At 53.7% G+C, this 21656-nt stretch overlaps 1 protein-coding gene across 3 annotated transcripts in view; it reads right to left on the reverse strand.

Moving 5' to 3' along the window:
* Window positions 1-21656, reverse strand: part of SLC6A6 (solute carrier family 6 member 6) — an 87919-nt gene that overhangs the window by 41762 nt on the left and 24501 nt on the right. For 2 of the 3 annotated variants that reach the window (XM_042979586.1, XM_042979588.1), the window contains exons 3-4: window positions 2079-2321; window positions 50-184 (exon numbers count right to left, since the gene is read on the reverse strand). In XM_042979586.1, coding sequence (XP_042835520.1) covers window positions 50-184; window positions 2079-2307 — 364 coding nt within the window. In that variant the 5' untranslated portion in view covers window positions 2308-2321. Of the gene's footprint in view, window positions 1-49; window positions 185-2078; window positions 2322-12212; window positions 12769-21656 lie in introns of those variants that run through there. The other variant, XM_042979587.1, reaches the window with a different exon arrangement.

Here is a 21656-nt window from a genome sequence, read left to right on the forward strand (position 1 = left end):
GCTGACCCGATGAACGCCAGGCCCCGGGTGACCTTTGTCCCATACTCACCGGAGAACAAGGGGCAGATCTTTTCCCAGCAGGTGATGCCCCCTTCAGAGGTGTACTGGCCTATGATTACCTCCAGGAAAAACACAGGCAGGCCGCCGCCAAACAGGAAAATAAAATATGGTATGAGAAACGCACCTGCAGAGAGAGCAGAGTGGGATGAGGGTCAGACTGTGGCTGCCACAGGGGCCACTCCCAAGCCCTCCCGGCCAATGGAATCCAGGAGAATGAGGGAGGGGGGTGAGGGATAAAGGCCAAACTCTTGGACCTGGTTGAAAATTCTCCGGGCCTTGCCCACCTGTCCAGGGGGCATCACCCTTCCAGTGTGCCTTCTCACCTGCTTCAAACCCACCAGGTGCTTTTCGAAGCCTCCAAGCCTTTGCTTAAGCTGTGCCAACGACCTGCCTGCCTTCCCCACATCCGTCCATCTCGAACACGACCTCCTCACTGAAGCCTTCGCCCATCCTTCCCCAGGCCCGCCCAGGGCAGGAAGCTGAGAAGAACCGGCTAGGAAGGGTGCAGTGATGAGAAGCAAGAGGTGGGAGTCTCCAGCTGGGGGTAAGAGCCAGGGCGAGGATTCCTACCTGGCATCCACTAATGGCTTCGGCGGGTCCATAAACCCTTTGAAACTGTGGGCAACTTGGGTCTATGTGTATGTGCTTTGTTCTGGGGAGCGTCTAGGGCACTCATCAGAGTCCCAAAGGCGCCTGAGACCTACAAAAGGTTAAGAAACCAGGATCTAAGGCAGAATTTCCCAAAAGGTGGTTCTCCTAACTTGGGCAGCAAGCCACCTGCTGCCAAGCAAGCCTCTGATTGCAGGCCGTCCCGGGCGCTGAGCAATTCCTCCCTGCCCAGTGTTCCATAAGCCCTCTCCTTGCACCAAGGAGAAGGTCTCCATCACGTGCTGCCCGACTGTGATACCTCCGACAAGAGAGGATTTTAGCTCAGAATCCTCTGAGCAGCAGCAGGTTGAAAAAAACCCAAAAAACCAAAAAACACACCAAAACCCTGAACCAAAAAACCCAAACCAGCCAACTAGTCGAATACCCACTTACATTAAAAAAAATTATCTTCAAAGATGGTTGAAAGATACAGATTCAAGGTCTAAGCTCTGGGGACACAACGTACAGCACAACAACGGTAGTTAACAGACCCGTACTGCGTATTTCAAAGTTGCTGCGAGAAGAAATCTGAAGTTCTCAACCCCAGAAAAAAATGTCTAACTGCGTGGGGGGATGGATGGTCACTGGAGTTACTGTGGAGATCATTTAGCAATATACACATGTATCAGTGCATTATGTCGTACACCTTAAGCTAATAAATGTTACATGTCAATTGTATCTCAAGGAAATGGGAGCAAAATTTTTAATTAAAAAAGAATATATTTTAGAATAGATTCACCGAATTTCTTTTCTTGGATACCTTTCCATCGTGGCAAATAATACTGGTTTTCCATTTATGGGGGTGGGAACAAAGCCTGCTTTTGAAGTACATTTGGATTAAGTTAGAAAAAGCTAAAGCAGGGGTGCATGGGTGGCTCAGCGGGTTAAGCGTCTGACTTTCGCTCAGGTGATGATCTCACGGTTTGTGGGTTTGAGTCCCACATTGGGCTCCATGCTGACGGCACAGAGCCTGCTTGGGATTCTTTCTCTCTCTCTCTCTCGAAATAAATAAGTAAACTTTAAGAAAAAAAAAAAGGAAAAGAAAAGGCAAAGCAAAGGCACGTAGATATGGGGGGATTTATGAAGGGGCCATGTGAATGCCTGAGGCCTGGGTCATATGGGTCTGGCCTCATCGCCTCTCGAGAGAGAGATGGTAAAGGACTTACTCGAGGTTGCCCAGCAAGACCCTGACAGAATATCACCTGACTCCCAGTTGTGCTCATTTCTTGCCTCTGAGATGGGGTGGGAGGTAGCAGGCTGACCCAGGGGAGGTCCAGGCTGGGGGCCTGGGAAAGCGGGGCATGGAGAGAACCCCGTGGTCCGGCCCCGCCCTCTCCTCCAATGCCACTCTCTGCCCAGTCCAGGCTTACCTCCACCATTTTTGTAGCAGAGGTACGGGAAACGCCAGACGTTGCCCAAGCCAACGAAGCCACCAGCCACAGAGAGCACAAAGTCGATCTTGCTGGACCACTTCTCCCTCTGAGGGGGCTTCCCCTCTGCCTCATCTTCGGGCCGAGTGCCTGGGCTCTTCCCCGGGGATGGCTTCAAGATGTCTTTGTGAAAGTCTTTCAAACACTGCAGTTTCTCCTTGGTGGCCATATCCTCCTTGATTTCTGTAGGGGACAAAACAGAAGACAACGTGTGCTCGGTAAGGGACGGCCTGTTTGTCTTCGGCACATGCTCTCCTTTCTCACCCATGAGCTGGCTCTGATCCACCCAGGCCAGTGGCAGGGGGCCTGACATCCCCTGTCTATCCACTGCTCTGTCCTGAGTGATTTGGACCCCCTAGGTGATCAGGGACCTCAAGACTCAGGAACTGACAGGTTCCCCAGGCACTGCTGAACAGAAGCACGGGGATCCCATGTTTGTCATCTCCAAATGTCATGCCTTGTTCTGCACCCAGAGGCAGAGAAGCTACCCCAACGCTGGCATCATCTCCACAAAATAAGACACACGCCGGGCAAATCCAAGGTAACTTCCCAATAACAGCCTGCCTGCATTTGCTAGAAATGAACAGACACTGTCTCAAATTTCAGATTTGCCTAGAGAATGATGGCTCCCATTTCATTCAAGACCCAGCACAGTGCCTGGCCATAGGAGGTTCTCATTCCCAGCTTTGAAAAAGCAGATTCGAAAAAGAAAGAATGGCTAAACATAAATGAGTACGGAATGGAGTTTCAAGCCGGAATGGACACGGTATTTGAAAAACGAGGTTTCCATCAAAGTATGGAAAACAGATGTTTATGAAACAGGTTTGCAGTTCATTAACCAGTCACATCTCTGCGGCACACTGTGGGGCTAACGGAAGAACAGGGGCTAATGTCCATTTGCCCATCCCTCTCTAGCCACTCTGGCTTGCTCTAACCCCTGCGCCATCCAGGCCCTCTTGCCCTCTGACTCCCTGTTGGGTTCAGCAATGGAAGACCCCAGATGAGGTCCAATCTCCAAGTCCCCAGAAGCTGTTCAGGATCACACTCAGCCCACCCCGGCTTCGAGCCCACTCTAGAGGAAGTCTGCCACCAGCCAGGAAAGAACATCTTTCTCTACTTCTCAGGTCCCTGAGCCCTACCCCCCGCTGCCAGCTGGGCTTTGAGGGAAGAGCACCGCGAGTCCCAGCCCAGGGTGAGAGGGTGCCTTTGAGGGTTTACCCCCACCCGGCGGACGGCCACGGAAGGCAGCTGAGCTGGGGGAGCCAGACTTAGGGGGCCTACCCACCCCTCCCCGAGCAGAATAAAAAGTGTGACCAACTCATAGCCAAACAGCCTGGGATCCAAACGGATGGCCAACATGGAAATAACCGAGAGAAGTCAAGATTTCTAGGTTTTCTTAAAACATGTGAAGGTCATCAGGCCTCTTTGCGTTCACATTCCTCAAGGGAACGATCGGCTGGACCAGATGCGGCCCGCTCACCCGAGCACACCCTGCCACCCGGCTCACAGGACATCTCTAGTGGGGATCTGAGTCTGCCTTGGCAAAGTGCTTAGCACTACGTACCTGACAATGTCTTGCTCAAGCCCTTGCTTCCTTGTTAACCGTCTCTACCTTGACAAGAACACAGCCTCCATGGCGACAAAGACCTGTCTTATCTACTGCTGTGCCCAAAACCTGGAGTGCAGGAGGTCGCCAGGTAAGAATGGATGTGTAAATGGTCCCCAGAGTGGGGTCTTCAAGCAGCTGTTGCCACATCCCAGCTCTGATGCCAGCGAGTGTCTCCGCCTGGCGTGGGTGGCGGTCTGGGCAGGGTGAGATGGGGGCTGCCTGAAGACCTGGGGTGTGCACAGAGGATGCCCTGGCCTGGCCCCAGCAGACAGACCCACAGGGGCCATGCTCTGAGGAGGAGAGGCACAAAAGCACAACAGAACCCCCATTTCCCCCACGCCTCCTTCCTCTCCCTGGCTCGGGGTGGGGGACCCCGATTGTTTCGCTATCTGGCCATGAGCAGACCAAGAAAAGGCTTCCTGGAGCCGCCGGGCGCTCGCTGAGCCCTTCCTCTGTCTCCTGGAGCGCAGACTGGTGGCGGCATCCGCACAGCCTTTCTTTGCCCTGCTCCCTCGGGGCGACGTGGGGGTTCGGCCAGGCGTATGGCTACTGTAAAAATAGCCCCAGCGGCCAGCATTGTTCTAGCATTAATTTGTGCAGCCCCCGATGGTTATCTGAGCAGCCCATTGTGGGCTGGCTGGATGGGAGCATAATTGGAGGATGTGGGACTCAAGTCCCTCCTAGTGAAGATGTTTTTCAGGGAATGACCCCTGAACCTCCTTACCAAGAGGGTCGGTTCCGCCCTTTCAGGCTCTCCTTGGATCTCGGGGCTACGAGGCACTTCACAAGGTCAGCCAGGCGGAGGGGGGAGGTGGCCAGCTTCTGTTCGCACAGGCAGCTGGGAACGGCGAAAGTTCTGCCCCAGTAGGATCCTAGGAGCTGGGGCAGCTTCCCTGTGGCTACCCTGAGAGTCCTGGCTCTGCCCCCCCAGGTCCCCAAACCCACTTGCCAGGCTGGCACTCAGAGGACCCTGCAGAAACGTGGGGGTGGGGGGCAGCAACAAGTTCCCCGAGACCCTCTGCTCCAGGCTCCTGTTTCCCATGAGGTGAGACCTCCAGCCCCTTCTCCCCTCAGGACCCCGTCTTCCCAGCACCCAGCACCCATGGCTGAGCCAGGATGTGGGCGGGGCTTGAATGGGGCACAGCTGGGGCCTGTCACGTGTCTGGCACCATGGGGGTTTCCCGTCTCCTCATCCCAAAAGCACATCCAGGGACGTGTTCTTCTGTTATGTCACCTGTCTCACCCACGGCTGCCACGAATACAAGCCCACCTGCCCTTCAGGAACACACCAGCCGGTTGCCCTGCCTCTGGCTCCCTGCCACCAGGGCCACAGTCCGTGACCTTGTCCAAGACCTACTCATGCCCTGATGAGGCCAGGCCCAGGTGCAGGCATCCCACCTCCCGCTCAGGGGGCTCATTCCAAGCCCTTCTGTGGTGCCTGACCAGCCCCGTGCCTGTAAAAGCCCATTGCAGTAAGACCCCTGGCTTCCGCCTCCTGTACATTCCTGGCATCCACCCACATCTCTCCGTTGCCATGGCAACCGCGGTGCTCAGGGGCCCTGACAGCTCTTGCCTGGGCATCTGCGGCAGCCTCCTCCCAGGTCTCCCTGCTGCTACACTGTCCCAGCTCCCCAAACTGTTCTCAGCGCAGCAGCTGAGGGCAACGTATAGAGCACAGCAGACCAGAACATACCCCATTACTCCTAGGAGAAAACACAAACTCCTCACCACAGCCTAGGCGCCATCTCCCCATTCTCCCTTCTCCTTGCGACACTCTTTCGTTCATCCCACTCCTCAGCTTCAGGCTCCCTACGAGGCTGCTTCAAGCCCTCTGGTGGCGACCTGACCCCTGGAGGAACTGGAGTATGAGCCCCGGCCTAGAAGCTGACAGCCGTTTCCTGGCTGGGTGTCCTCGGGCAAGTTGCTCAACCTCTCCAGTCTTTCGTGGCCTCACCTGTAACGTGGGGATAATCACGCCCAGCTCATAGGGATATTGTGGAGACTCCACAGGGGAGGAGAGGAATGCATGGAAAGTACTTAGAACCGTAGTGGCAAGTACTCCTTACACAGTAGTGGCTGCGTTACTGTTGTTACCGCCACAATTATTATTGGGTCCACCTTGACCTTGGGGTATGCAAGGCCTTGGTTCTACTCAAGGGGAGATCGGCGAGACCCGGGGAGGCCAAGCGACACTCCTGAGGTCATATACCCGGTAGTGACAGTAACTGTAACACGTGCGCCGAACTTTCAGCTCTGCCGCCAATCCCTCCCCCGGCCCAGCCCAATCTCAGACAACACCTTCCCTGGAATACTTCCATCCATCTCTGCAGACTCCTGGAGGCCCACTAATTCCCACCTGTCACCCCACAACACCCTCCCCACAGTGCAGTGAGCACTTAGGAACAAGCCCCCTCCTAGGCATTCCAGCAGCCCGCTGGCTGCCAAAAGCTGTTTTCCTTGGCCCCAGGCCCAGGGCTATTTTGTAGCCGTGATACATAATTCCCCATTTTAAGAGCTTCCTCTTTGGTTATTACAGCTACAAGTGATTAGAATCGGCATTAGAATCAGCTCTGACACAGAGGCTCCAGGATTAAGGCTCCCTCCTTGCCCAGCTTAAATTCTCCTCGTCTCTGTTGCAGGGGTCAAGGCCAGAACTGGCTGTGCCTGAAGACCGACTTACAGATCACCTGGTCAGCTCTGGCACGTCCACGGACAGATTCGACCTGGTGCCAGCGGTGCCGTGGATTTATCAGATGTTCCTTTGCTTCTCCCCCATTTAAACCCACTAGAATTTTGGTACTTACACGTTGTGCTGAGCTGTCAGTAACTAGTGGTCTATTTACTCCTCAAACAGCCTTACTGTGCAAGGGAATGGATTTCTAGTCCTGTTTTACCCATGAAGGAAGTTGAAGCTCACGTGAGAGAGTGAGTGGCCTGCTTGGGGCTATGCACACAGAAGCCGGAAGCCAGAATTCCCACCTCCACCTGCCCAATGCCTAAGGCGCTGGAGCCAAGCTTAGAAGGAGGAGACCTCTGCCCTGTTTGCAGATGAAGATGCTGAGGCCAGAGGAAAAAGGCCAGATGTATAGCAGGACACAGTGGGGACTGGGTGTCCTGCCCACCTCCCATGCCCTCCCAACCCCTCTGGCCCCAGGTGCCCAGGTGCCAGCCAGCTGGACCTCGAATCAAGCTGCAGACACCGCGGTGGCTGCCTTTCCCAGCACCTGCCGCTTCAGTCCAAGGCTGTGGGGGAGAGCAAGCCCTTGCCCGAGAAGTTCTCACCCTTCCCCGGCAGAACTTGAAACGTTTCCCGTAAAAAAAAAAAAAAACAACAACAAAAAACAATCCCACAAGGCTCTCTGGAAGAGAACGAGGACTTCAATCTCTCATTGTCACTGACTTAACCAATCAGTGAGGTTTTATCAGGTTTTCAAAATAAGAGGGCAGGTAGGTACACTTTGCTGTTTCCTCTTTAGAAGCCCTTCCACCCACTCAGAGGCACACAGTCAGCCCCTGAGATCCATCTCTGGACAGTGAGTGTTTCTCAGCAAGCCTCTGGGGGTGAGGCAAGCAGCACCTAGAATCCCAGAAGAGACCCCCACTTAGAGGTGGAAAAATAGCAATGTCCTGTTGGGCTCACTGTGGAATTAAGCATTCTGGGGCAAGGCTTTATCCTCTCCTCCCATTCCCCTGTTCACTCCAGAGCCAGGGTTCTGGGCTCACTGAGGCTACGATCCAGCTGCGTGACCTAGAGCAGGTAACAACCTCTCTGTGCCTCATTGGCTATAAGAACTCCCCTCCTAGGGATTAAGTAGGACGATGCCTATAAAATGTTCAGCACAGGGTCTCTTACATGCTAAGTGATTAATAAATATTAGCTATTACTGAAGAAAACAGCTGACCACACTGGAATTTTATTAATACTGTGTGGCAGGCATCATATCCTGAGTGTTTTGAAAAGAAGAAAAAAAGCAAGCTGCATTTATGAAGCATTGACTACACACACGTTTATCTAGCAGTGTGCTAAGTGCTTTGCAAGCATTTTCTCAGTTAACCCCCCTATAGGAGCCATTTTGCTGACGAGGCCTGGAGAGGTGAAGTCACCCATCCAGAATCACACGGCAAGTAAAACGGCCGCGGAGGCTTCAAACAGCTCGCAGGTCTGCTTCAGCCTCTGTCCCATGTTCTCAAGCACTTGGCCATCTGGGATCACCTGCAAGGTGACCAAGTGAAATCAGGCCTAGTGCCTTTAAGTCCACTCCAAGCCGCTGGACTGGACACATCAGGGTAGTATGGGAGGGCCAACAGGGACGCAAGGAGCCACAGGACACAGATGGGGCAGGGCCCGGGGACCTGGGGGCAGTCACTGCCCAGGGCCATAGGGAAGGGCTGGACAGGCTCATGAAGTGGCATTGACAGCCAGAACACATGGCACTCTGGACCAGAGTCTTCCTCCAGCAGGCAGGGAGAGCCTCCCAGACTTCTCTGATAAGTCTGAAGGGGCTCCTTCAAAGCACTGTGTCCACAGATTCCAGGCAAAGGACAGGTTCAGTGAGTAGCAGGGCTGGGATCAATTAGTAATGTCTGCCATGGCCATGCTCCTTAGGTACCCTCCTGACCCTAGGAAGCATTTGAAACCTAAGCACAAAAAACAAAAAACGAAAACCAGGGCACCTGGGTGGGTGGCTCAGTCGGTTAAGCATCTGACTCTTGGTTTCAATTCGAGTCATGATCTCACAGTTCATGGGATTGAGCCCTGGGTCGGACTCTGAGCTGACAGCACAGACCCTGCTTGGGATTCTCTCTCTCCTTCTCTCCCTCTGCCCTCCCTTGCTCTCTCTCTTCTCTCCCTCTCTAAATAAATAAACATTTTTAAAGAAAATTAAGCACCCCAAACCAACCAAACAAACAAAAACAAAAACACGAGGTGTGTCAAGAGTGCTATTTAACCCAAGACCTTAAGGGTAGCTATTTTTGAAAAGAAAGTAGAAGTTACTCAGAGAAAGACTTTTGTTTTTGTTTTTCAGGAAAAGGTGCACCTTTAAAAGATGTAATCATTTGATTAAATCACGTGGTCTGTATCCTTCTGTCTTGTTTATCTGTCTGTATCTCAGGATAACTCATGTGACAATCTCAACAGCCTACAAGGACCTGGCCACGAAAAACAGAGTTTGGTGGGGAGGCAGAGAGGCTTCGGGGAGGAGTAGGGCTTGCGGCAAACCGGATGGGGCGCTCTCCTCAGCTCCAGCTGCTGCATATACATTTTCTAATTTCTAAAACATGCCACGGCCCAAATACAAATATGGTTTGCCTTCTTTGCTTACGCCATTACCCCAGGTCACCTGAGGTGGCCACAGCAAAGGGCAGGGCAGGGCAGGGGGCAGGCTTGCCTGGAGATGCTGACCAGCCCGGCCTCACCGGCCCAACGGCTCCCCCGGTGAGGTCATCCAGGAAGTCTGGCATTGTTTTGCCCGGAACAAAGCTGAACAATGAGCGACCGCATTCTGGTCCTAGTGAAAGTGAATTCCGTTTGGGGAATTGTTTTTAGCATGACATCTCTGGGGACAGGGCTTGTTAATCTACCTGGGGTTCATTGTCTGTGGGCGAGTTCTCCCCTTCCCTGGTCGAGCTGGAAACCCCCACCCCACAAAAACTCAGGTCCACCCTCAGAGACCCCTCGTTTCCATTGAGAGCACCTTGCCTGGCTCATTATTAGCCCTCAACCTACGTCAAGTGTCTACCTCTCCCTGAGCTTCACAGAGGCTCCCCTTTCACAGATCAGGATGCTGAAGCTTAGGCAAGGGGAAGGTCAGGCCCAGGTCACACAGTCATGAGGCAGTAGGTCAGGATTTGACCCCAGATCCTGACTCCACACCACCCAGAGACGAGGTGACCTCTGGACAGGGACCTACCAGAACAAGTCGTACCTCTGGCTCTGTGATTTGCAGAGGAAAAAGTGGGTGAAAGGGAACAGGTTTTACAGAGAACCGGCCTCTGGGACAACACTGGTGGCAGGCAGGATGTGGGCCCAATGCACAGCCACTTTGTCCTCTTCTCCTCAAAAAATGTTTACAGGTGAGAGGTCCGGGGACCGGGTCCAAATATTTTTCTTATCTCCTTAGAGGTGGCAAGCACTGACCCAAAGCCCAGAGAACCACAGGCGGTCAACAGAGAAGAACAAAAAAGAAGGCATGCAAGCTGCATGGGAGTGAGGGGGAGGGTACTAGGTGGGGGGAGGCAGGAGGCCGGGCCAAGGGAGGGGCCGAGGGGTGGGGGCAGGATGGCCGGCGCAGCCCCCAGGCACCAGCCAAGCAGGCCACTGAGTCAGGGGAAAGGGCAGTGGACTAGGGGCCAAAAGGCTGGGTCTAGTTCTAGTTCCACTGGGTCATGCAGGCCAAGTACTGCCCCTCTGCATCTCAGAAGTCCAGGGACAAAACAGAGCAAGGGTAACCCCGGCAGGCAGTGACTGCTGAGTAAGCACTTCCTGAGAACCTACCGTACTGGGTGCCAGGCACTGCTCTAGGAACTGGGGGCATGGAGGTGAGCCCTGAGGAGCTGACGTTCCAGAAGGGGAGATCAATATTTACAACCAGGACCAGCATGTAGAAGACAGCCAAGCAGGATGAGGTGTAAGGGACAGGGACACAGGAGTCAGTGAGGCCCCTCCGAGGAGGTAAGGTTTCGTAATGGCAGACGCTCACTGAGCTTTCAGGGACCTTTCAGGGACCTTCCAGGCACCAATGCATTTATTCCTCTCAGCAGCCTGGATGAAGCAATGAGGCCCAGGGAAGCGACGTCACTCGCCTAAAGTGACACAGCTGGGATCTGAACCCAGGCAATGGGTTTTGGGGTCCATGCTTTCAACTACACCGAAACTGAGGTCTGCATGGCAAACAGCTGGGGAAATGTTCTCAGAGCAGGGACTGGCGTGCTCCAAAGAGGGCCACACAGGGCATGGTAAAGGAAAAGAGAGAAGGCCAGTGTGAGACAGAGAACAAAGGGAAACAGGGGATAGGGTGACCTAGAGACGAGGCCATGTCCGGAGGCCAGGATTAAAAGCTGGGTTTATCCAGAGGCTGGTGGCAGCCCCTGGAGAATTTTGTGCTCAGTGGGGACTCAACCGTGTAGCTCCACAGCCCCTGCTTGTCCCTGACTGCCTGACCAACCCCTCCCTTCCACTCTGGGAGGGGATTCAAGGGCTCATGCTGGGCTTTTCCCTGTAAGCTACTACGAGTGGGGGCTTTTAGAACCTGGGTCCTTTATCCCTGACACCCCGGAGCCACCCAGCCCCCTCATCCTGTGCCAAATACCTGCAGGACTGGCTGAAGACAACCGCTGTTCTTTATGAAGAGGGATCACCCAAGGATGGGTGGCCAGAACTCCTTCCCCTTGGCCAAGGGTCACAACACCAGTGCCACAGAGAAGAAAATGTTCTTGTGAGTTGAGTCCGGACCTCAACAAGGGTGAAGCCCACGGGTTTGGGAAGAAGAGTGTCAGCCTCTGATGCTAAATAATCTGAGACAAGTGACTAACCCCTGCCAAGCAGGCACTTACCTGGGGCAGTGGGGCGGAAAAGCCCCAAATGTCCCATGCTAACTGAGCACCTACTTACACTGCTGACCCAGGGCCACTGCAGGGGGATACGAGGTCACCTCCCTGCCCTCAAGGTGCTAATGTCCAGAGACGGAGGGGAGGGACTCGTTTTGTCAAAGTAACACAAACATTATTCTGCAAGGAGGACAGGAGTCGTGCATCTGGTCAAGGGTGAATGAGAGGAGCTTCAAGGAGCAGGTGCCTGGGACACCCTCCGGGTTGGGCCCCACACAGCCTGGCTGGACCTGGACTCCTGGGGAAAGGTGAGTATCTGGGAACAGTCCAGTGTCACGGATTCTGTCGCAGCGGGCTCAGACCCCAAATGCCACTTAGGTCGATTTTGAGCATACACCACCAGAACTAAAGCTTAGCTAAAGGAGAGAAAGCAGGGAGACAGAGGAGGGCCGCCATGGCGTCTAACGGGGGCGCTCAGGGGCCTGTTTTGGTGCACAGGGCAGTGAGTCAGCAGGCAACGGTCTCCTGGCACTGACTCACCAGCCACAGCCTGTCACTCTCCCGTCAGCTTCCCCACCACCCCAGCCCTCAGCCTGGTTTTGCCGGAAGTGGGGGTGGGGTAGGGTCTACCATGATCCTGAGGCAGGCTCTGTAGAACCCAGGATTATTTCTGGAGGCCACAAAAAAAGAGACACGAGAAACAAGAAAAGCGCAGTTTCCATTTCCGCAAACTTCCCCTTTAAAGCTATAAGAACCCTAAAGCCGCCCTCCTCTCACTGCTTGTGGAAAGCAAACAGGGCTACCCCTCCCTAGCTCTATAGAAACTGGAGAGCGACAGGATCTCAGCGACAAGGCTAGCTAAGGGCACGTCTGTGGCCCAACACCCACTCAGAGCCAGCCACCTCCAACTCCCTCACCTGGGCTCGGCCGGAAGTCACATCTCCATGGAAACAGTCAAAGAATGCTCTGCGGAACAGCCTTGGGAAGTCACCTCTCTAGGCCTCAGTGTTATTGTCTGTAAGATGGGCATAATATCCCATCTATGGTGTGTGAAGACTCCTAGCTCAGTAAATGTTTGTAAACAAGGTCCCTGTTCCTCTTTTAAACACGTCTCTACTTAATGAGGAAGGACCTTCTTCCTTCCTAGCTGTACCCAAACCTCACCCTCACTTAGAAATTTAGCTCAAGGAGAGTTTGGTGCCCAAGGAATGAAGCAGCTTGAGATTTAGCAAGACAGAGGTGGCGATCAGCTAGCAATGTCTGCTGCCGGTGCCCCGGTGCCTGTGCCGTCTCGGAGCAAAGGGACTTGTTGCCTGGAATTTTCTCCGTTTATCTGGAAGTCAACTTCCGGTTGGCCTCCACCACCCACAGCCCACCTGAGATCCCCAGGGGCTCCTGAACCACACACATCTTAGGCTTTCTCACACCTCCATGCCTTGGCTCATTCTGTTCCCCTAGCCTGGCACACTGTTCCCCAAGCAATCCTCAGACGATCCCTCGGGACAATGACCCTCCAATGCCTCCCTTGGGCTCCGTGGGCCACACCACCTCTGTTCCCATGCTTACCAGCCCATATCATAATTGTCTGCTTACCCAGGGCCAGCTTCCTGACACCCAGTATGAGGCCCGGCACTATAAATATTTGTCAGATGGAACCTTTAGGACTCACAACTCTGGGGACACTCAGCATAGGAGTAAATATCTTCTTCATTGTAGCTATGTGTAGCGGGGCGGGGGGGGCGGTCCTCAACTAGGGTGAGAGAGCAAACAACAGCAGATGTTTAGGACCCAGGCAGGGCTGTTGACAGAGGAAGAATGGGCCGTACACAGCCTCTGCTAGACAGAGGGGGTGTGTTCCCGGCATCTGAGCACAATTCCCCCGCAAGTGGTCAAACCCCTGCAGAGCTTTGCCCTCTTTTGATAGATGAGACCGAAATCTTCAGGAAATCAATTTTCGTTAAACGACGTGTTCTCTGAGCATCTTCCAAAAAGGGACTCTGAAGTGAATTCTCCTTGGTCTCCTAAAGGTTCGCCGGGTACTAGAGGATCCCAGTGGATCCTGCACGAAAACTGGGAGGCTCCAAATGGGGCCTTAGAGTAGTGGCACATGCGCGTGCAAGCCCACTTTCGGAATGAGCAAACCGAGGCCCCAGACACACAGCAGATCAACAGGAGCCACCAGCCTCTTTCACAGATGCGCCATCAGAGCTCAGGGGACCTCATTTCAAAGGAGAAAGTGAGGCCAGAAGGAGGTGGGATTATCCCAGCCCGCTCTTATTCCAAACCCGCGTGGACCGCCTCAGATCTAATTCCGTCAGGTTGGCGGCTGTTGGCACAGCAGCCGTGGCAACTTCCAGGGCTCCAAGGTGGTGCCTAAAGCAGCCAGCATTTGTCTAGAAGAAAAGCTCAGCATTAAAATCCATACCAGGGATGGGGGGGGCTCAAGGGAGGATGCACATTTCTCAATTATGCATACAGTCTCCCAGGGCAACCCCCAGGCACCCTCTAACCTTCTCAACCTTTCACGCCCCCAGTGCTGTTCGCCGAGAGCACCGTGTAGGGGATGTGGCGCTGCCTCCTCACGGCCAGCCACCCATGCAGTGACACAAAATGAGGCCACCTCATCCACTGGAAACTCCCTAGAGGCGTGCCCACTAGCTCAGCCAAGCCTGTTTCTAGCAAACCCCACTACCCACCATGTCGCCCTCAGCTCGAGAACTATCACTGGTGGCTCCCAGCTGCTTGGAGAATAATCACTGTATTTCCCCATCAGGAACCCAAAGCTCCTTACACTTGACATTGCCCTTGTCCCCAGTTCCCACCCTCTGGTCCTGCCTGAGTCCCAGGACCTCCTTGTTTTCTCCATCATTATCCCATTCAATCCTGCACTTTGAGAGCCCGTGAGTTCTCTTATGTTTAGGTAGATCCCACCCACCCTGAAGACCTGGCCCGAGAGTCACCTCCTCCAGGAAGCCCTTCCTGCCCACCCCACTCTTTCCCCTCGCCTCCTCTGACTTGTGTCACCACACCATGCACCTGGTTCTGGGCTCTTGTTCAGACTGTGACACCCTAGACAGAGTTCAAAGTTCTCCTTGGGAAAGCTCAGTTTCTTCATCTGTAAAGCGGGCCCCCTAATCTGTAAAACCGTCCCGTGCTGAAGTCTCTGGGCCCCTGAGCAGAGTTGCTAGAAGATCCCAGGTGCCTGAACCTCAGCATGGCCTGGGGCTCTGACTGAAAATGCAGATGCCTGGCCCCTCCCCAGACCTCCTGACTGAATCTTCAAGGATATTAGACCAACCCCCCCCCCCCCCCCCCCCCCCCGCCGAGTGAATAGTAGAACCGGGTGAGGTTAGGCATAGTGGGTGCTAACAAACTGGGAGGTGCTTGGTAACATGTAAAACAAAATCAATCGATGAAAGAGACTATTACTGGCTGATGAAACTGCATGCGAGTGTGCATAGCTGTGCACATGTGTGTGCCCATGGACCATCGGTCTCCCCTGCCAGACTATGAGCATCTGGGGGCCGGGCCTGGCTGGCTTTCATGTCTGCCAGCCCCAGTTGAGTCCAGGGACTACCCTGTAACCATGTGCCCAGACACGGTTTGCCATGATAGTTTGCCAGAGGCTCTCCTACTCCCTTTTGCCACTGCTCCTTACAGTACTCCCGGGGGACGGGCACTTTTGTCCCCATTTTACAGATAAGAAAACTGAAGCTCAGAGACGAAACATGATGGAGCCAAGGTTACCCAGTGAGCAAGTGACAGAATTTGAACCCAGGACAAGGCAATACTCCCTCTACTGGCTTCTTAAGTTAAAAGGCGTTTGAGAAATAAAGGTTGGGGCTGGCAGGTGGATTATCTGGGGTTCCTGGGGCAGGGAGCTGGTGGAGTAGGGGTCCTGGAGGGACAAGCACCCAGGGGGCAAAATCCAGCAGAGCAGGCCTCAGTCAGCATCTCCAAAGAGACGCAGAGTGTAGGGCACATCACCTGAGACCTGGGAACCCCTCCCCGCACCTGTCACCCTGGCACAGGGGGTCACTTTTTCCCTAAAGTGGAGGCAACGGGTGGGGCCTTTCCAACAGGAGAAGCACCTGTCCCTAACATGCCAGCTCTCCAAACCCAAGGAACAACCACAGGCAAGAACCCAGGAGGCCCTGGTGAGGCCCTGGTGAGGCCCTGGCTGGGCCAGTGGCCACTGTTTGACCAAGGCAAGACCTGCCCCTCTCTGGGCTGTGGTTTCTACCAGGTGACCAGCAGACCCTGACAGCTTGCAAGGGCGGTATCCCAACCATCCGTCCCACACGCAGGTGCACACACACACACACAGACACACACACAGCCACCTCTCCTTCTGCAAAGGCAACCTGTCCACCAGAAGAAAATACACACCACAGATACACCTGTCAGCACCCCAGTTTCCTCAAATGTAGAATGAGGACAGTAATAGTACCTACCTCTTCGGGTTGCTGAGAGATTAAATGAGCTAATATGTACAGATGACTCTGCCAGAACAAAACATGAGCTATCAGGACAATGACCAAATGCAGGCATATTCTTCCTGAGACCAGTGACAGCCTGGACTCACAGCCAAGGTCCTGCTGGGCATGTCCTGTGTGCCAGGTCTGCTGGGCACCTGACAGATCACCTCGCAGAGCCAGGACCAGGGTTCAAAGGCAGGCCGGCCAGTTCTGAGACACGGGGCATCACCCTAACGCCCCTGCCTCCTCTTCCATTCCTCTTCCACAGTGGGGGGAACCAGTGTCCCTGGGGGACACTCTCAGTACACTCGCTGACTAGGACGATGTAGGTCCTGTGGGCTGGTGGCTCCCTGGGGATCTGAGCACAGATGCGGAAACCTGTCACCTCCTGTCCCTAGCCTCGGAGTAGGGTCGGGAGAGCAGCTCAGGCAGCTGCCCACAGACAGGCAGAAGGTGCCCAGAGGAGCCGGCGCCCAGGCCAGCATACGAGGTGGTGTCGGTACCCCTCTGGCCCACGGGCGGCGGGGGACGTGGAAGTTACAGGGCCTGGGGCCCGACCTTGAGAGCAGACAAAACATGTGCGGCAGGCGCTGCCGGGGAAATGGGCTGCAGAGCGGACCCAACAGCCCATGGCGGAAATGCAGACCAGCTACTGGAGCAGAGCGGCCAGGCAGCCTCCCTCCTTCCTGGTGGGCACAGCTGCGGACCTTGGGCTGGAGCTACAGAAATCAGATTCCGCGGCCCCCTCAACTGCCAGGGGCCTCAAAACCCCAAAGGTCCTCGCTAGAAATCCCTGGGTACCTGAGACCCCTTAAGTGGCCATCAACAAATGACAGATCAGCCCCAGATGCCAATGCCCAGTTTACAGAGGAGACTGAGGCTTGAAAAGGGAAGGGGGCTTTCCAGGAAGCTCCAAGGCTCTGCTGTGGGACCCTGGGCAGCCCTACTGGGTCTGTTTCCTCATCTGTAAAAGGTGACCAATAATGGCATCACCCACTCAGGGCAGAGGGGTGATCACGTGAGCTGATGCAGGTAAATCACTAAGTACGGGGCCAGGTGCCCAGACGGGTGCATATTAAGATGTTGTGCGTGAGGGCAAACATTATTCATGCTGGAGCGAATCTCAGGCAACTGCTTGCTAGTAGGAAGGCAAGACCACAGCAATTATGGCAAAAAGTTTGCCAGCCCAAGAAGGATGGGCCACTCCATTCTTCAACTCCAATTGTTTTTTTTGAATGTGTACTAGTTCATGAAATTCAATACCATCATCTGGTCTAATATGCCCGTTTTACAGGTGGGGAAATTGAGGCCTAGGCATAAGAGCTTTGGTCTCTAGTGTTTCAACTCAGGTTCTAGGCCTCTGGTTGCCTTGCCCGCTCCTACTGTTTGGAAGCCTAGGACCAGCTTATTTGGGGAGCTCTTACCCAGACCCAGGACATGCACAAATCCCACAAAGGTCTTTGACTCCAAGAGAAGGCCCTGCCTGTTTATCCAGCAATCTACTTCCCGTCAGTCCAGGGGCCAAGAGGCTCCTTCAGGCATTGATTCTTGTTCCCACCAGACCCCCTGAAGGACCACTCAGGTCAGAGCATCTGCTCCCTCTCCTGGGTGGACTCCCTGGACACCGTTTCCTAGGTAACTGCAGCTGTTGGGGACCTCACAGACTTGAATCACAGAAGGCAGCTCAGGAAGGTTCTGTAAGGGGACAGAGGCCCTGTAAGCAGACAGGAACACAGGTGGACTTCCCCCAGACACTGGGAAACCGGGCTTCTCATGAAGCCTGAGAGAGTATAAAAGATGCCCATAGCACGCTGGCTATGGACCTCAGAAAATCTGCTGAGGTCACAATGCCCCTTCCAACACAGCCCAGGTACCCAGAGACTGCATACTCCAGAAAAATGCCACCGACTGGGAATGTCCCTAGCAGAATTAAAGCCAGAGGAGGGTCCTTTGTCATAGAACTTACTGTCTCTCTACATCAGTGCCTGGGAAGCCCTGGGCTCTCACAGCGCAGTGGGTGCATTTTCACAGGCCATTTCAGGCCCTGAAATGCACATCCCTGCTCTTCTCGATCCTCAAATACTTCCTCCAGGAAGCCTTCCCTGACCATCCCCGGTCCATCTCCTGGCAGAACAGATTGCTCAGCTGTAATCCTAGTTTCTTCCTCCCACAGTCAGAGGATGCTCTAGGACAGAGGGTGGGCCTCCTCCCTAGAGGCAGCCAATGAGGAGGACCCGGGTATATCATTGCCATGGCAACCTATTGTTCGAATTCCAGCTGTTCTTATGTCCTGGAAACAAAAAAATAGTTGTAGCTGGCACTATGTTGGGCATTTGATATAATTCTAGCTGCTAGTAATTTTTCATTTTCTACTTTAAGTTTTGTTTAAGTTTATTTATATTTGAGAGGGAGAGAGAAAGAGAGAGAGAGAGAGAGAGAGAGAGAGAGAGAACACCAGGAAGGGGCAGAGAGAGAGGCAGGCTCAGCACGGCTACTGTGGAGCCCAATTCAGGGCTCGAACTCACGAACTGTGAGATCATGACCTGAGCTGAAGTCAGACGCTTAACTGACTGAGCCACGAGGTGCCCCAAGTTGGTTAGTAACTTTTCAATCATGTTAAATATTTTTATTTGCTTAGATCACTTCTCACTGATTACTGCTGCTTGCTTTCCTCCTATAATCAATCCAAAAGTAATAAGACTTCATAACATTTTCGGAGACTCTCATAGAACAAGAAGCACACTCTAAACGCCTCAAAAGTATGGAAAATCCTCGAACTGCACACCAGTTCCAGAACTCCCTGGGTTGAGTGACCCTGCATATGCCCAGCTCAGCGCCTGGCATTTGGGGATGTACTTTTACCCAGTCCTTACCAACCACCCTATGAGATGAGGAATCTCACCCCATCTGAGGCTCAGAGAGGCACAGGCACCTCCAGAATCCTGAGTCCTCAACCACTGGGCTCTGGGGCATCTCCTGACTATGACCTTTGACACCAGCAAGTCCCCCTCTGCACCTGACACCAGAGGAAACTGAGGCCAGCAGGAGGTGGGGATGTCATTCTGCAAATGAACCAGCTAGGATTAGAAGCCAGGTCTCCCGAGTGGGCCCCTATCACGGGTACTGGGCCAGTCTCAATCATAAAACTGCAGTAACAGGGGCGCCTGGGTGGCTTAGGCAGTTGAGCGTCTGACTCTTGATTTCAGCTCAGGTCATGATCTCGCACTTCTTGAGTTTGAGCCCCGCGTCGGGCTCCATGCTGACAGCGCAGAGCCTGCTTGTGATTCTCTCTCTTCCCCTCTCCCTGCCCCTGCCCTGCTCTCCCTCTCTCTCCCAATCTCTCTCTCTCTGAATAAACAAATACATTTTTTAAAAATGGCAGTAACAAAAACATCCACATCGCTGAGGCTTTGTGCTAAATGCTTTACAAGGACCTTCCCATGTAATTACGTATAAGTGCCGGGATGACTAAATACTGGCCCCTCGGGCCAGGAAGAACTGTTAACCATTTCAATTCATACTACCTAGAGCAATTAGGTGGCTAAAACCTGAGGGTGTGGCTAATCATAAGTGGATGGAGGAAAAGGACGGAGTCCAAAGAGCATCATCCCTGCCCCCACCTCCTCTGAGCTCCTCTCACCCTGACCGTCCTGCAGTGTCCCATCCCCTGCAGCAGCCCAGGACTTAATCAGCTTATTCACCCTTTAGATGGCCTGGCCGATCAGAAAAAGTCTCCTTTTACTCCTTGGGGACAAGGATAGCTGAGATTTAGGCCACAACTATAAATAGTCAAGAAATCCGTCCTTTTTAATTGACTCATCTATTTATTTGGTCAATCGGTTCCTGCTGACCCCCAGATGGCTGAGTTCTACATAATTCCATCCTCGTGCTGTCTGTGGAGAGGAGGGACCCCCCTGGCCTCTCTAGCTTTGTTCTCCGAATTCCCCAACAGGCACTGCCCGCTGCAAGACCCTGCTCCCCACATACGCTTTGCCTAGTTCCACTTTTGCCTGTGCTGCGTCACCTTAAAAGATTTTAGTTGGAACCTAAGTCTGTTACTTGTCAGCTGTAAGCGGTGACCTCAGGAATGTCACTTCCCCTTGGGGCCTCAATTGCACCATCTGTAAAATGGGCCGTCTGGAATTACACAACGGAAGGTAGGAGGAAGTGCCTCTATGCACGATTGGATTTGCTCTCAGGAGAAACGGCCTGCCCCAGGATGCGGAAGACCAGCCACCTTTCACTTCAAGCTGTTCATCAGTAACACAGACTCCGCCCCTCCTTAGCACCCTGCAACTAAGTGCAGGGAGAGGCAGCAACAAGCCGCAGGGGCCAAAACCAAACAAACAGTTCCTCGTCCAGTGTTCTGTGTCAAATGGGCAGCCGAGTCTGCTCACCGCAAACCCTTCCCAAGGCATTTCGCGTGCTCCCCAAACCACGTGAGTCGTCAAAACTAGGTTAGACATCTCGTTGGAGTGGGTTTCCTCTTGGGACCTCTGGCAGCGCCTGCAATCCTCCCGCAGCCCTGTTTGGGCGAGGGCTGGGCTGGGCTGTTTGTTTTCCTGAGCAGAAGCCAGTGGTCAAAACAACTGCCTAGTCGCTACCTTTGAGGGGGCACCTGGCAGCAGTACGTAAGGACTTCTGGTCCCAGGCTGGCTCCCCAAAGTGAATCAAGGCCAACCACTCGGCGGGGCGTTCAGGGTCACCAGCCGAGACCTCCCATCCAGCTCCTCTCCCCTGCCCTCTGCCCCAGAGCGAGACACCGCAGCCAAGCCCCAGCCAAGCCCAGCTACTTGCAGCATCTGGAGAGACTTCCGGCTTTCCCTTTTCAGGGCCGGTGATGTCTTTCCTGTCCAGCGCCTGCCTGGCATGCTTTTGTCGTTGGAGGCCTCTGGGCAAGTTTTTTGAACTCTGTTGCCCAAAGCATCTTCCAGAGACCCCACCAACCACAGCCAACTTGTGTCCTCACTGGCCTGGTGGTTCCCAGGCTGGGCAGAGTGAGGCTCGGCTCTGGGTCTCCAGGGCACAGCCAGGGCCCGCACTGCGGGAGAAGTCCAGAAGTCTCTTGATGACTGAACGAACAGACTTTCAATTCTTGGGTTTCAGATGCTTACAGGTTTTCCCCAAACTTCCCCTGACATCAAAGATTCTTGTCTGGGCCTTTCCCCCACTCAGTGGGGCTGGAAGGGGTTTGAAAATATATGAATTTCTCAAATGGACCATAAATGTCAAAAGGAAAACACAAGGTCTGCCCCGCCATGACCTTATGGAGTTGGGAGCTACCGTTATCTACGTGAGATGATGCAGGGCCAACAGAGCCTGTGATGATCACTTCCCAGCGTGTTCCATGAAACCATCATGCCACAGGCCTGGCATGATGTATGCCAACTGTCCCTCGGTAAGACAGAAAGAGAAAGCTCACACTCAATTTTCATGTAGTTTATAGGTTCACATGTATCTCACTAGATTGTAAGATTCTAAAAAATGGACGCTGTGTCTTTATATTTGTGTCACTAGCTCCGTCACATAGCTTATGGATATGAAATACAATCAATTTGCTTAATGTTTATTTTTAAGAGAGAGAGGGAGGGAGCACAAGTAGGGGGAGAATAGAGAAGGCGGGGGTGGGGGGGGGGTGGCAGGGGACAGAGGATCTGAAGTGGGTTCTGTGCGGACAGCAGAGAGCCCGATGCAGGGCTGGAACTCGCAAACCACGAGATCGTGACCTGAGCCGAAGTCAGACGCTTAACCAACTGAGCCTCTCAGGTGCACCATAAAATTAATTTTTTAAGGAAGTTGGGGGTGGCCTTTCTCCCCAGAAGCACGCTGCATGCCCAGTCTGCAGCCACAAAGCTTTCAGGCCCGGCCACATGGGGATCAGCT

Source organism: Panthera tigris, chromosome A2, assembly GCF_018350195.1.
Source record: "Panthera tigris isolate Pti1 chromosome A2, P.tigris_Pti1_mat1.1, whole genome shotgun sequence".
Lineage (NCBI taxonomy): Eukaryota > Metazoa > Chordata > Mammalia > Carnivora > Felidae > Panthera > Panthera tigris.